General features: G+C 42.5%; 1 protein-coding gene across 1 annotated transcript; it reads left to right on the top strand.

The window, feature by feature from the left end:
* Positions 1-344: 344 nt before the first annotated feature.
* On the top strand, positions 345-10,250 carry LOC136624861 (interferon-induced protein with tetratricopeptide repeats 5-like). The gene is made up of 2 exons (XM_066598793.1): positions 345-431; positions 8,109-10,250. The coding sequence occupies exons 1-2, from the start codon at positions 427-429 to the stop codon at positions 9,496-9,498; spliced, it is 1,395 nt and encodes a 464-aa protein (XP_066454890.1). The 5' UTR covers positions 345-426; the 3' UTR covers positions 9,499-10,250.
* The last annotated feature ends 6,752 nt before the right edge of the window (positions 10,251-17,002 follow it).

The raw sequence follows: 17,002 nt of genomic DNA, 5'->3' as shown, positions 1-17,002 counted from the left end.
CCAGATTTTTTCATGCTCCATTTTTTTTTAAATCACTTTTATTGACGATCCGCGGGTATTTATCTACCCGCGGGTGGTCAATGCATCCCTATGGGGTGCGGATCCGCGCGCGGGAGAAGAGTTAAAATCCGCTGCGGATTTTAATTCTTCTTTTCCCCGTGGACATGAGCCCTTAAAGAGGAACATAAGACAGAGAAGACAAATAGTAGGTCTGGCAGTGAACAAGTTGGCAGAAATCCAGTTCTCACATCATAACAGGGAAAACAAAACCAGTGCATGGGAGTTGGTGTGCTGGAGTGTTTTTGCTTTGGTTTCGATTCTCTTCTTTTGTATCTGTTACCAGTTATCACATGACATATATAAAAGAGACCTCTACTGAAGCACCAGATTGCTGCAACCTGCACACCGAGACATTGAGCAGTCAAGATGAGGTAGATATAATATATCCACTATTGTAATTTAGCAATTCTCATCATATATTGTGTATATCGGCTGCACAGTACTTGAGATCTAGAAACTAGCTACTGTTCAGGAAGACATACAAATAGAGATGGAAGTAGATCATGGAGAAGTTTATTTTGTACATTGTGATAGCCAGAGGCATAACTTAAAGGGGTTGTCCCGCGGCAGCAAGTGGGTCTATACACTTCTGTATGGCCATATTAATGCACTTTGTAATGTACATTGTGCATTAATTATGAGCCATACAGAAGTTATAAAAAGTTTTATACTTACCTGCTCCGTTGCTGGCGTCCTCGTCTCCATGGTGCCGACTAATTTTCGGCCTCCGATGGCCAAATTAGCCGCGCTTGCGCAGTCCGGGTCTTCTGCTGTCTTCAATGGGGCCGCTCGTGCAGAATGCCGGCTCCGTGTAGCTCCGCCCCGTCACGTGCCGATTCCAGCCAATCAGGAGGCTGGAATCGGCAATGGACCGCACAGAAGAGCTGCGGTCCACGGAGGGAGCAGACCCCGGCGGCTATCTTCAGCAGGTGAGTATGAAGACGCCGGACCGCCGGGATTCAGGTATGCACTCTCCGGTTTGTTTTTTTAACCCCTGCATCTGGGTTGTCTCGCGCCGAACGGGGGGGGGGGGGGGGGTTAAAAAAAAAAAAACCCGTTTCGGCGTGGGACAACCCCTTTAAGGCTGCTGGGCCCCAGTACAAAATCTGGAACTGGGCCCCCAACTATAAAGCTTGATTGATAGTCTGGCGTCCGAGGAGCAGGTCCTCAGCCGAGGAGACAGCGGGGTAGAGAAATACCTTGTAACAGAGCTCTACCGTCTCCTCTCTAAGGGTAGCTCGGGACCCGTTACTGTTACTAACAGGAGGAGATCACAAATGGGGTAACAGTGGTTACCTGAAGTCCTATTTGTCACTTGTGACGCCAACATTCCATCCTCTGCAGTGAATCTTTGGAGATGGAATAAAGTAGTCCACGCACACAGAGCGTCTTTTCTGAACGAGAGCTGGGAACGTTCGGTTCTGTCCGTTTACTTAAACATTGCTATCAAATCACAATAAAGCAGTTCTTACAGTTGTGAAGCAGGGAGGATTCACAGGGTATTTGTGCATCCACAGGTGAAGTTATCTGCAGGAACTCACAATCCCGGCTACTCTCTCTCTCTCAACTATCAGTCACTAAATTGTTTCCTCGCTCTCTGGCGGTGTCTCTATCTCTCCGGATGCTCGCAGATCCTACGTGGCTGTTCCTGGGTGCGCGCTTATGCTTTCTTTGTGGTATGGGGAGTATCCCTGGAAAGGATAGGCCCAAGCGGGAACAGCAGACCACCTTTTGCCCTCCTCTATGTCTTTCTGTTTCCCACAACCACCACCTGTCTGTCTCCAACTCTCTCTGTCTGTCTGCTTGTCTGACATCTTTCCGACTAACTATCACACGATCACACTTTTATACTACAGCAAGATAAAATGATACATTTTCCAGACATGACCAGACATTAACCCATTCATGCCTGCAAACAAACATAACTGATGCAGTCCACAAACAACACAATGCACAAGACAGACATAAAACATATATTCTGAGGAGCTGAAGGGGACCCGAAACTCTGGGCCACTACAATAGTATTGATTTGCAATATGGGGAAGAGAGACTTTATTGGCCCCCTAGGGTTCCTGATCCTGGGTGTGACTGCACCCCTATAGTTACGCCCATCCATAGCTTACATAGTTGAGGTAATGTAGTAAGATTTAGTAAGATGTAGTAAGCTCTGCCACATCTCTGTTTGTATAATGTAGGGGTGTCAAACTTATTTTCACCAAGGCCACAATATAGTTGCTTTCAAAGGACCAATTATAATTGTAAGGGTGGTTTTGGAGCATAGGTGCGCCTAAACGAGGGAAATTGCCAGCTTTTTAAACTTTGCACTAGAGCACAGCAGTGTGAAAAAAAACGTTGGAAGATAAGTGCTGCCCTATCTTTCCTGCACATAGTATTCACTTTGGTGTAGGTCAGCGGTGACAGAAATTGCACTTCTGTCCCCAGGCAGGAGCTGCAGGCTGGGTTACTGGAATATGTGTGAGGCTATTCTCACACAGCGCTTTTTACAGTGTTTAGTGCAGCATTTCAAACCCCGTGCTAAAGATTGTTAAACATCTCCATTGATTCCAGTGGTATGTAATAAAAAGTGCTGAAAAGTTTGTGCGCTCTCCAAAATGATATGAATTGAATCTACATGATGTCTCACGAAAATCTAGCCCTGAGAAAGCTATATTGATGAAAACATTCATGGCAGTCAGAAGGTGGCAGTAGAATTTTTTATTTTAAAAGTATTCATGGTGGTATCACCATGATTGTACTAGCTCACAGAATAAAATTAAAACTAGACACCTCACTTCCAAGATGGCGGAATTGCATTTTTTCACATTTCACTCCACTTAGAAATCTTGCAAAAGTTTTTTAGTACACTATATGATACATTAAAAATTACCATTGAAAAATAAAACTCGTCCTGCAAAAAAATGCCATACAGCTACATCAATGGAAAAATAAGTTATGATTCTTTGAAAATGGGGAGGCAAAACTAAAACTTAAAATAACCAGGGCCACATGACTTACAAGGGGTTAATCAAGCGGCTTTTTTTTAAACTTACATTTTCGTTTTTTCCTCCCCACTTTTAAAAATACTGTAACTCTTTTATTTATCCATCAACATTGCTCTCTGAGGACTATGTACCACATAATGTACTGAAAAATGTTTTGAAAATTTGAAGTAGAGTGAAATTGAAAAAAACAAAATTGTGCCATCTTTGAGTGTGTCTTGTTTCTAAGGTGTACACATTGCAACAAAAATGACATGCTGTGTTTACTCCACGGATCAGTACAATTACTACGATACCAAATTTATATAGTTGTTTTTTTTCTGTACTCCTTTTAAAAAATAAAATATCTTTAGAAAAAAATTAAATAATTTTTTCCATCTTCTGACACCCATAACTTTTTTATTTTCCCCGATGTAGCTGTGTAAGGGCTTATTTTTTTGTGAGATGACTTGTAGTTTCTATTAAATGGCTGTGATTGGCTAATGCAGTGCCAGCTTTTATTGGCTGACGCCGCCTGAGTTAGCCAATCAGAGCATTAGCTTCCTGGAGGCGGGGATTTTTTTAGTCCCTATAGGGGACCAAACTTGTGATGGTTTGATTGCTCCTGCAGTATGATGCAATACCATAGTATTTTGTACTGAAATCTATTGAGCCAAAGGCATGGCTCAATAGGCAATCTGTAATGGCTGCCCTGAGTGCTTTCAGAAGATCCCCAACCGCCATGGCAACCGAATAGGACCCCACGATTTCATCGCAAGGGGCCATTCAGGACCCCCAAACTGTACATACTGGAGCACCAATGTGTTAAGGAATTTAACTACTGAACATCCTCTGTAAGGCTGTGTGGTGGATTTCGGTATGGATTCACGTCAAAAGTCTGCAATGGAATATGCGTATTTCAGCCTAGGTTTTGACGTAGATTTCATATCATTTAAAGAGGTGCTATCTGCACAGAAAAAGGAGGATGCAAACTCCTCACCGCAGGTCAATTTACGCTGAAGATCTTTTCAGCAACCTGTAAACACGATTTCTCAAAATCCCATGCACTTTGCTGGTGCTGTAATATGCTGCAGAAAATCCGCGGCATATCTGCCATGTGTAAACATACTCTAAAGAAGATGTACCAGCATGTCCAGGACATTATGGGCTCTCAGAGGAAATCACAAGCGTAAAATATAAGAGAGGGAAATGCAAGTCCCAGCATCTCCATATGGTCACTATGTGATATTGCAAGCAATTATTCCCCCTTTCTGTAAGAGAACTGTCAGGACTCGGGGTCCGGGAAACTGGAAGTCCCTGAAAATACCCGCAACCCCTGTCCCTACCTACTTGCCCCCCTGGGCTAAGCCCCAGGGCGACAACTGGGCGACGGTCCCTACACTCACTAAGGAAGGGGAACACTGGGACTAACAAACGGACAGACACTGGAACAAACAACAGCAAGGAGAGTCAGACAATCCGGGTTGGCAACGAGAGAGAACGCGGTACAAGAGGGGCAGGCAAAGGCAACGTCGGGTCAAAAGCAGAGAGTCAAGATCAGGAGTCAAAACATGGAGTACACTGGTGTAGCACGAAGACCAAACTAACACTGGCACTGGTCTGCAGACACAAGCAGGTTTAAATGCTGTCAGAGCTCGTGCCCCAGCAGCTGGTTGGGGCGGGGAGTCTGACAGCAGCTGAGTGCACCCAGCAGCTCTGGGGAACCCGCCCCCAGCCCTGCAGGAGGCAGGGAAAGAGACACATGGCTGGTTGCCATAATACCGCGGACACGACACGGGGCAACACCCACTGCGTCCCTAGCAACCCGGCGGCGAGGAGGAGCTTGGCGGCCAGGGGAGGTGACGAGGACCGGGGCCCCCCCTGCGCCGCACAGTAGCCGCACGTGTGACAGGACCAGCGGTGCGGGCACGACGGATCCGCGAACCGCCAGTCCTTACAAGAACTACAACTTACAGCATATCCAGGCTCTTATTTTGGACTAAAGGTATAAAAGGAGAGAAACAAACAACTACCAATTTTTTTCTGGTTATAAGATTTTACCCATCATCACGGGACCTCCAGTCTCCTACTGATTCCCCCCTTCCTCGAGATATCATCATATTCCTCAGCTCCACTGCCCAGCAGCACACATTTTAGTTACACTGCTGAGGTCCACCCCTACTTGTGACATCATCAAAGATCCTTATTCACTTATCTTCTACATTGCATGTCTTCTCTTCTCCTCTGTTTCGTGCTGCCCTCTTCCCACTAGCTGCCATCCTGAGGCAGAAGGCTCAACTTACCTCATTGAGAAAACACCCCTGTTCTCCGGTGATCAAAGGACTGGACATGTTGAATACCAACTTATCTAATCATTTTCCCCAACATCTGCCATCAGAAGAGTTTCAATATACCCATGCAAATTAGATAGGTTGGCTGAACCTGCTGATTTTATTGAATTCACCAGCTTTTATCTAATGTGTATGATCGGAATCAGTCACTTTACACAGTCTTGGCAAGATTCACAAGACATTAAAACTTCTGCCCCTAGATTAGCAAAACTAGAATTTAAGACCCTCTTACACACAAAAATAATTGCTTAAGGCTGGGTTCACACAGGGCATATTCCCGCCGGAAATCCCGCTGTTTGGCCGCAGCAGAAAACGTGAGATTTCCGCCGGGAGAACCGCCGCGGAAAAAGCCGCGGCGGCTTTGAAGCGGCCCGGCCGCTCGCTTTTCCGTTGCGGCCGGCGCTCCCATAGAGGAGAGCGCAGCCGTGACGTCAGTAAACAAAAAAGTAAAAGTAAATAGACATGCTGCATCTTTTGAAACCACGGCTGCGGCGGCCGCAGCCACGGCTTCAGCCGGACTTACCGCAGCAGATTGGCCGTCCCGTGTGGACGAGATTTCTGAGAAATCTCGTCCACATGGCTGGCTAATCCCGAGATTAGCAGCCGCGGGTGGATTTGCCGCGGCAAAATTCTGCGCGGCAAAACCGCCCTGTGTGAACCCAGCCTAAACGGGCTAAACAACTGAATGAATTGACAACATTTTTGCATAAAATTACACTTACAGATAATCCCTCATTAGCTAAAGCAAACTTTGTAGAAGGAGAACTAGTTGTTTGCTCAGGTGGGCATGATTTATGTGAGAGATTATCTGGATTCCACAGCAGAGTAAACAAAGTACTCACTGTGCAGGCAAGGCATACACAATGAGTACATTGTTTACTCCCCTCATGTCTTTCAAAATACTGAACAATTTCAGTTCAAGTGGACTTAATTCTGAGCAGCCTGACGACTATTTTTATGCTGGCAAAAAACAGCACTAAATGACAAGTGAACGAATAGTGCACAACTGCCAGCATTTACTTGTAACGATTATCACTCACTTTTGGCCGTTTGAACACATTTTGAGTGATAATTAGAGATGAGCGAGCACCAAAATGCTCGAGTGCTCGTTACTCGAGTCGAACTTCCCGCGATGCTCGAGGGTTCGTTTCGAGTAACGAACCCCATTAAAGTCAATGGGCGACTCGAGCATTTTTGTATATCGCCGATGCTCGCTAAGGTTTTCATTTGTGAAAATCTGGGAAATTCACGAAAGTGATGGGAACGACGCAGAAACGGATAGGGCAGGCGAGGGGCTACATGTTGGGCTGCATCTCAAGTTCCCAGGTCCCACTATTAAGCCACAATAGCGGCAAGAGTGCCCCCCCCCCCCGCACTGTCAGCATAAAGATCGTTCTCCACTGCCACAGCTGTAACAGCTGTGGCAGAGAAAAACAATGTTAGCCCATTGAATTCAATGGAGCCGGCAATACAGCCGGCTCCATTGAAAGCAATGGCCTGCCAGCGAGCGCGGGATGAATTTTCGGGAAGGGCTTAAAAATATAAGCCCTTACCTGAAAATCATCCTAAAATGTGTAAAAATAAAAATAAAAATGTATACTCACCTTTCCGCTGCAGCCGGAGTTCAGCCGCGTCTGGCCGGCAGTTCTCCTGAACTGCTCTGTGTAGTGTTCAGCAGCCGGGGATTTAAAATCCCCGGCTGCTGAATGAGCTGCCTCTGATTGGTCACAGCCTCACCAATCAGAGGCAGCTCTCACTCACACCCATTCATGAATTCATGAATGGGTGAGTGAGTGCTGCCTCTGATTGACAGCTGAGAGCTGCCTCTGATTGGTCCCTGCGCTGAGCCAATCAGAGGCAGCACTCACCCATTTATGAATTCATGAATGGGTGTGAGTGAGAGCTGCCTCTGATTGGTGAGGCTGTGACCAATCAGAGGCAGCTCATTCAGCAGGCGGGGATTTTAAATCCCCTACTACACTACTACACAGAGCAGTTCAGGAGAACTGCCGGCCAGACGTGGCTGAACTCCGGCTGCAGCGGAAAGGTGAGTATACATTTTTTTTTATTTTTACACATTTTAGGATGATTTTCAGGTAAGGGCTTATATTTTTAAGCCCTTCCCGAAAATTCACCCGCGCTCGCCGGCAGCCCATTGCTTTCAATGGAGCCGGCTGTATTGCCGCCTCCATTGAATTCAATGGGCTAACATCGTTCTTCTCTGCCACAGCTGCTACTTTATCTTTTCTTAATTGGTTTTCTCATGATTATTATGCTGTAAGTGCATTAAAGTGCTTTTTCCATCATATTAAGTGATGTGTATCACTAGAATATGCCATAAATCTATAATCAGTAGGGATCCAACCTCTAGGAACTCCACTGATCCTGAAATTAAAGGGTCTCCCATACAGTGAGGAGTCTACAACACTTGAATTGGGCTATACTGCAGGACAATACTGTGCATCAAAAAGCAGTAATAGGTGATGCAGCGCTACACTACTGCTGTGGCTCCTTCATTCCCAAGATTAGTAGGGTGTCAGACCACCACCAAACATGTGTGATCATCAAGTAAATTCTTATCCTAATGATAGGCCAACCCTTTTTAAGATGGGAAAACCCATTTAAGATTCTGGCCAATAAAGTTGAATATGAGCATTTATAGTTAAATTGTCATGGGTGATAGCTGCATAGTAACATCCATTTGTTTTCTTTTGTTTAGTGAAGTGTTAAAAAATGTGTTGAAGAAGCGTTTGATGAACACACAATGTCATTTTACTTGGAATCTGGATGATAAAGAAGTGGACATTGAAAAAGTTGAAGACAGACTTTATGAACAGATTCAGTTTTTGTCATTTGTACACAAATACCGGATGTACAATATGCTGGCCTTCACAAGTTATCTCAAAGAAGACTATGAAGAAGCTGTTGCCTATCTAAAGAAAGCTGAGGGACAGATCAGTGAAGTAGAGTCAGATGACACAGACGCCAAAAAATCCATAATATATGCCAATTATGCCTGGATATTCTACCACAAAAACCAAGTTATCAATGGTTTAAGGTATGCTAAGAAGATGCAAGAAATATGCAAGATGTCTGAATGCCACAATAAGCAGAATGTTTTGCTCTTTGAAATATACAGCGAACAAGGATTTTCTCTGTTAGCGTTCCATGGAAGTCATAGTGAAAGAGCAAAGGATTGTTTTCAGAGAGCTTTAGAGCTGGATCCAGAAAATATAGAACTGAATTCAAGCTATGCCATTTCTGTATTTAGACTTGAAGGCTATAGCTGTCTGAAAAAACCCCTTGATGAATCTTTTCTTCTTTTGCAACATGCTGCAAAGTTAAATCCAAAAGACACTGTCATCAAGGTCCTTCTTGGTTTAAAATATCAAGATCTGAATGAATCCAAAAAAGGACTTGTGCTCATAGAGGAAGCTTTACGAGTAACACCAGAATTTCCTTATCTCCTTCGCTATGTTGCAAAGTTTTACAGAAGAGAAGGTATGATCGATGAAAGCATTATGGTCCTTAATGAAGCTACCCGTAGAAACCCTACATCTGGTCATCTTCAACACCAACTTGGCATGTGTTACAAGAAAAAGATTATGTCTCTAAAGGACTGTGCAAAAAAATTAAAGTTAAATTTTCAGTCCACCAGGAACTGTAGAGAAGAAATTGAAGATGCAGTTTCCAAAGCAATATATCATCTGGAAAAGGCAGTGGAGTATAAGAAAACATTTGTGATTGCATACATTGCTCTAGCCTCCATGTACGGGAGAGGACAACAGTACCAAAAGGCTGAGGAAATATTTTACAAAGTGCTCAACATGGATAATGTCACAAAAGAAGAGAAGCAAGAGCTTCATTTGATTTGGGCCCAACATGAACTCTATAAAAAAAATTGTGAAATTGAGGCAATTGGGCACTTCAAAGAAGTCCTCAAGATAAAGTGTTTCACCGTCTTCAGAAGATATGCCATGGAAGAGTGTAAGAGTCTTGCTACGAAAATGATCTCAAGAAACCCATCAGACAAAGATGGTTTGGAATTGCTGGACTTTATCCACCAAAGTGATCAAGAGAATATGACAGATCAGGCCAACCACAAATAAGCCTTACAGACTGAGCAAGAGAAATATCAGGATAACTGATGTTCTCTGTAATGTTCTTCTAGATGCCATTGATCTAGATGTACACAGATGTACTTTTTGCATGTTAATAAGATGGGGAAGTTAAACTATGATGGCAAGTAGCCAAATGTCCATTGACAACAGAAGAAGGATCTGGTAGCACTTGGACAGTTCTCCTTACAAACATGGGCAACAAAGGCGATTACGTTACTGGTTAACATTGATGTACTTTAGGGACCACTGTTGGCACTACTGTGTGCTTAGCAAGCCTTATACCAATGATACAATGCACTTTTCTATTTCTATTCACGACAATTTTACACATATTATTTAATATATTATCTTATTGCATTTTCTTTTATGTTTGTACCCCATCTATGATCTACGACAGCTTTACATTATCACTATGGGACTCTGTTACATGGCTGTGATATTACATAACACACTACTAAAATATTGTAGCTCTCATTTACTCATTGAAATGTTACATTTTCTCAGATTATAGTCATAGCAATATATGTAACACATAATACATTATTAGGCCCCATTCAGGTGGTATTATTTGATTAGTGTTTTTGGAGGCCAAAACCCGGAATGGAACCTACAAGGCTAGAATATCATAGAAAGGTTTGCATTTCTTCTGTGTTTTGAACTAACTCCTAGTTTTGGCTTAAAAATACAGATGTGAAATACTGGTGTCTGAATGGGGTCCAAATAAGAAAAAAATATTTAATAAAGTGAACATACTGTATGTGAGCGTGTTTAATTTATGCACTGAGTAAATTGCAGATACCGCAACTGAAAACTAGGACTTATTCAAATATCGTCATAACAGTTGGGTGTATTTATTGACTCGTTAAACCATTAATAAACATACGGGCTTGGCTTTAATCCTGTGTCATAGTAAAAATATGTCACAAGATCAATGAGCGCTGAGTAGAGAATACAGGAAGCAGCTGTGCTGTTTCCTGTATGGGGCCAGGCGATCACCGATGACTCCAGGTATGTCAGAGCTGCAGGGTCTTAGTAAACCCCAACTCAGCTCTACCATTGCCTAATGTCACTGTAGGAGGATGTTTTCCCCTGTAATTGCGGCTCCTATGGATGCTGCTTCTATGGATGTCCCAGTTACAGTGGAAAACTGTGAAATAAAAAAAGACATTCTGAATGTCCCCCAGAGGTCTGATATGATGTCACAGAGGACATAGATGGTAAAAAAAAGTTACAAAAAAGTAAAAAATTATAATAGCATAGTTTGCAAATATATTTTAAAAAATGAAAGCAACCCACCGCTCACACCAACCTAAAGCATCACCATATCCACCCCTGTAATCCAAGACTATACAAATTATATCAGAATGTCCTTATAGAAAATGGCAAACTTATTCCTGTACATTATTTTAGCATAAAAAAAATATTTTAAAAAAATAAAGAACTACAAATTTTTAAAAATGTAAACAATTTTCTTTTTGTTCATTGCTTCTAATAAAACAAAAAAATGGGGAAAAAAATGTGAGAAAAGGTATTAAAAACAAAGCAAAATAATTTTGTCAGTTCATTGAAAAAAAATAGGACCGTAAAACCACCCCATGTATAAAAAGTATAATGGGGGCGGGAAAAATAAATAGGATGCAAGTCATGAAATGGCCAGAAATATTGTTATTCCTCACGTACAAACATGGCAGCTTATTCAGGCATGTCAGGTATGGTTTAACGGACATAAGAATAGAAGTGACAATCACTTTGCAATCAACCCCCATTGTGTTGCTTAGCAGTGTATATTGGAGTATTTTTACTGTACCTCCATATGCCCCCGGGGCTCTGTAGAAATAGCACAAAGAAGCTGTGAAGGTCTGTATTTTGGAGCTGTATTACCGGCATGCATTGCTGTACAGACTGCATGCCCATGACTCAATCGCATGTTTAAGACCTTAGAGAGGTTCTGTCAGCAACAAAAAAAAAATCTGTACTCACCTGTGCCTTACGGGGCCGTTCACTGGGAAGCTGCTGCTCTTCTCTTGTCCCTCCTGCAGCCGTGCGATCGTAGGGCAGAAGCTGGCAAAGTTCCAGCTTCCACCATTGCTTCGACCACTGTTGAACGACAAGTACTGTGAGGGTATATATATATATATATTGCCATATGTGTTTTTCATGCTTTTATACCTGTATGCAAGTTTTATTCAATTCCAAATGAGAAAAAACTTTAATACTTCGCCTTACATCAGATATCCCAAGGCTGAGAGAGATGTTCTAAGAAATTCAGAGAAGATACGGAACCAGACAAGGCCGCATGTACTTGGCCAATTTCCCAGAAGCGCTGGAACAAGATATCAAGATGTTCAAATGTACATAATTTTGACTGTCTTAGGCCAGAAATCCGGACTTCCCATATATGGATGTTAGGCCGGACTTCTTAGAATTGTGTGGGTAATTCTTTGCACTGGAGTTAATTGAATACGTGATTTTCTGTATAAGCCAGAGGCGCCTCACTGTCTAAGGCGGAAATCCGGACTGCCCATATATGGTTATGAGCCCATCACCCCCTAGTGGTGAGAGGGCAGAGGGTATAAGATCTCATGTAATCTGTAATAAAGTGCGCAGTTTTTTCTCCCGTGTGAGGAATGATACCAGATCCCTGTGTGTGGTGTCTCTTCTTACGGCCGGCAACGGGGCAAGTGGGGTGGGCCCGATTGGTGTTGCACTTAGAATTTTAACCCTCATAAATGGCGCCCGAACGTGCGGCGGTAAAATCGGAGCTTACAGCGCAATTCACCCGGATCCACGCTACTGAGAAACCGTCCTACTGCAAACCGAGCCTGATCAACTCACTTAGAACTCCAGGTAAGACAAGCATATATTTATGTTGTGTTTTACACTGCGAAGTCTTGCAGCAGGACTGACTATCTGTGGTTTGTGACCGGACGGGTTGGGTTAAGAGTTCTACACGGTAACTCGTGTGGGCTCCGGGTTTGCCGTCATGGACCACTGACCGTGATATGCGCACCAATGGCTCACCCAGAAACTAGTCTGTAGTTTATTTGTACTTTGAAGTCCGTAGCGTTTTAGCGATAGTGGAGATTGTTTGTTGTATCTGCAGAATTTTTTTCTCTTACTTTTTATTTTGTCTCATAGAAGAAGGGACCCTCGGGTTTAGTTTAGTTAGTTAATGGTTTAGCTGAGGAGGAGACGCACTCTATGAGAAGTCTCATAGAAATAGGGACTCTCGGTCGGTTTGCCTTATATATGGGGCTGACGATTTGATTTCAGAGAGATGCATTTTTATGGGGCTGGTTCCATGGAAGAAGATGTCCTCGGTTGTTTTGCCGGTATATAAGGGGCTGACAATTTGGAATTAAGAGGGATGCACTCTATGGAGCGTGTTATTATTATTATTATTGTTGATGTTCTAATATGCGTAAGATCTTATTAAAGAAGATAGAGCCCCTTAAGGGCTGCCGCCGTGTGGATGAATCTGTAGAATGTAAGAAAAATCTAATGAAAATGTGTGACACCGACCCTACGGCAGATTACAAAATGGTGTCTGGGAGGAGGTCTTTAGGACCCAGAGGTGCCTTGGAAGACCAAGGTTTGCTAGAAGGAGAGAGAGAGACAGTCAGAGAAAGTTACGTATGTACACATTATTTGTTTAAGAAAGTGTCCGTAAGTGAAATGTTGAAAAGTACAGTAAGTGATCAAGAGGGCGTCAGGAGAGTGTCTATTGAAAGTTATATTGGCAGTTAGGTAGGGGAGAGAAGTATGAGTAACAAGCAAGTCAATAAGAACGTTACAATGCATGTGATTGGTTGGTAAAGAAAGAAAATGTGTATAATACAAGATAGATAATAGATAATGTATAATCCATACTAGGTGGATATATGTGTGTATATATATATATACTGTATGTGCAAATAGTTAACAGCTTGCTCTTAGGGGAGAAGGGTTTGTTTACATGTAGCTGCAAAGTCTGTTCAGTCTCCAAGGTCAGGAAGATAACAGCGAGAGAGAAAATTCAATAACATCCTTGGTTAATATCTTTGCTTGCTTGCAATGAATTGAAATGAATTTAATTAGTTATACTGTCTTAGTAGGCAGGGAAATATAGTAATTTCTAATGTATATTCTTACTTATACAGGGGTTGAAAATGAATGTTGCAAGGTCCCAGCATATGTGTTAATTATGATTTCAAATGTTTTTTCAATAGATACGTTCTAAAACTTATTCAGTCTGTGTCTCATATTCGCGGAGAGATAAGAGATTTGTTTTGAAAAAGTGGGGGCTTTCAGAATTCACTCCAAAGTCAGGGTCACAGAAACTAAATACTTCAGCGTTTAATACAGCATATAATAGCTTCAGTAGATAAGAAATATAGAATATTTCAGTCACTCAGCAAACTTTTTCACATAATTTGTCAAAGATAGCGTTCATTTACAATCTCATCTCAATAGAATCATGTACTTTATGATAAGCACTCACCTCGGTGTTTTTCAGCTGATGTATGTATGTTTGCCAAACTTTTTTTGTCCGTGCATCTGCATGTACTGGTACACCTTCAATAGGGGGTGACGGAGCAGACTTGGGAGCATGGATGGATGAGAGTTAGTGACCCGTGTTTGGGCTGCGTGGAATGTGTGATGTGGAAATTGACTGGGGGTAAAAGTCCTACCCCATGCATGGGACTTTGCTTGGTTGAGATGTGGACGTATAGACGGTTAAGCTGAAATTAAGTTGAGAAGACGGACGCAATGTGCCAATATCGAAGGGGTGGAGCTATATGATGTAATAGTACGTAATAATGTTTCATCCCTCCTGCACAAGGGAGGGGGGAGAATTTTGAGCAGCTAGTTTTTTTTTTCCTGTTTTGTTTTTTTTCTCCTGTCTGAAATTTGATAAAGATATTGCAGGCAGGACCAGACTAATAATGAATTCACTTAAAGGGATATCACATTTCAAATATTAGTAGATGTTTTGTAGATTATTCTTCCCCGGTGTAACTCATGTTTCTGCTATTGGTGCTAACATTTTACAGGCCTTATCTGCATCCATCAAATCTTTTTACAATGTTATAATAACTTAAACCCGGCTACTATTCTTCCAATTGTGTACCCTGGTTTAAAGGGGGGGAGGAGAAGGCATAGGTGATCTAGGTATTGCAAGTCAGCCATTTTTAAATTTTTTGCAAGTCATTTTTACATTTTTAAAATTTTTTTGCAACAAGGTTCTAATCTTTTTGAAATAGAATACCAGCCTGATTGTCTAGCAGTGATGCAACAAGAAAATTTAAGTTTAAAAAGTTACTGAAGCCCTTGTTAATAATGCATATTTTGAGTTGTTTTTTATAGATGGTACCAGGGTGATTGACGACTCCACACTGGATATACGGTGGTTACACAACAAGATGTCCTAAAAAGCAGAATGTCTCCGCATGTCGCAGTACAAGAAGCGGACTTAAAAGCACTCACGGAGGCGTGTGGAGTGGCCACAGGTAAGACGGCAAACATTTACACTGACTCCCGGTATGCATTTGGCATAGCTCATGATTAAGGCCCAAAATGGAAGGCCAGACAGTTTTTTACCACAGCAGGACAGCCAATTAAGAATGATGCAATGGTGCAGAGTCTCATGGAGGCCCTACTTCTACCTGACAAAGTGGAAAGCTCACACCAATTCCTACACCAGAGAAGCAAGAGGCAACGCCATCACAGACCACACAGCAAAAGCAGCGGCCCTCAAGCCGTGGAAGAACAGAAGAAAAGAAGAATTTGATACTAATTTTGGACTTTGATTTGAACTTGAACTTTGCTAAAAACATTGGACTTTGATATGCTAAAGACTTTACAGTTAAGAAAAAGACAAATGGACTAAAAAGGGACGGCGTATGGTGAACAGTCAACAGCACTTGCTTACCATAGTCCCTGTGCCCCATGATGGCCCAGCTGACGCACGAAAAGACGCACCTCTCAAAGCAGTAATGATGACGACGCTTGAACAAGGACGGGTGGCTCCTTGGTTTTCTGTAGCTGCTGCATCATTTGTCCAGTTTTGCATGATCTTTGCCGTAAAGCAACAGGGCAGAAGTAAATTTGCCACATCACACTTGCCTAGACCACTCTACCCATTTCAGGGATTGCAAATTGGCTACACTCAGTTCCTACTTGTTGGGAAGCATGAATATGTGCTTGTTGTTGTTAATGTTTTTCAGGTTGGAGACCTACTCTGTTACCAAAGTAAATAAGCAGGTAACCGCACAGAAGCTCATGAATGAGGTAATCCGCAGATATGGGGTACCGGAAGTGATTGAGTCAAACAAAGGTACACACTTCACAGGTGAAATAATGCAACACATCATGTCTGTTTTGGGTATATTCCAGGCTTTTGACACACCCTACCATCCGCGGAGTAGTGGGAAAGTAGATACAAAAGGCGATGGAGGAAATGGGTAAATTTTGAATTGAGTGTCTTCCATTAGTTTTTCTTTTTCTCCGGAGGTGACATGCCACAGTAGACGAGTTTGGGGAATGATTTTCTTGTTAATGTTGTCATAGGTCTCTCTAAGGAATTGTTAGTAATGTATTCTGTAGTCTCTGCTTTTATCCCAGGTCCTACAGATGAGTGTCACAATCTAAAACCAGGTGACAGGGTCTATGTGGAAAAAGTTTGAGAGAGAAGCCCGGTTTGAATGTCCCTACCAGATGTTGTTCACCCAACTGCAGTCAAGCTCGAAGGAAAACCCACTTGGATCCACACTTCGCACTGAAAGAACTAATGATCCTGCATATCCTTTACATGCTATAATGTGGTACAATTCCTCTAACACACACCTTTGACTACTGTACACTAGCCCCCTGTTTCAGAACAAATTAATACAATCAAATGTGCAATATGAAGACTACACTAAGGGTGAGAATCCAACACCGCATCGTGCTAAGAGAGACATTGACGCTCCAGGTGGTAACTTTGATCCACATGTATACATAGATGCAATAGGAGTGCCAAGGGGGGTGCCAGATGAATTTAATTCTAGAGATCAGGTTAAAGCAGGTTTTGAGTCCTTATTTGCTATTGTCACTGTTAATAATAATGTAGATTAGATGAATTATATCTTTTACAATCAGCAGAGATTTGTAAACTACACCAGAGATGCTTTTGCAAGGGTTAGCTGACCAGTTAGGGCCCACTGCATCCATGGCGTTCCAAAATAGAGTGGCCGTGGATATGATTTTAGCAGAAGAAGGTGGGGTATGTAATTTCCTGTTTGTGTATTATCCCTTTAATGTGACCAAAATTTCCCTTGTTTGAAAAAAATGAAGAGCCAGTTCCGATAATGCCAACCAGGTACGTTACCAGAAGAATGGAGAGATGGACTAGTACTGTGTCTGCCTCGGTCTCATAAGATGGACTGTCAGTGGACTTCCCATTTGCCTAGGGAAAGTGCAGAAGACCTTAGGTTCCGGCGAGGGCACACCCTGTGGGGTGTTAACTTGTACA

This window comes from Eleutherodactylus coqui, chromosome 4 (assembly GCF_035609145.1).
Source record: "Eleutherodactylus coqui strain aEleCoq1 chromosome 4, aEleCoq1.hap1, whole genome shotgun sequence".
Taxonomy (NCBI): Eukaryota; Metazoa; Chordata; class Amphibia; order Anura; family Eleutherodactylidae; genus Eleutherodactylus; species Eleutherodactylus coqui.
Note: the sequence above shows the minus strand (reverse complement) of the source record. Positions and strands in the feature narration are given on the sequence as shown.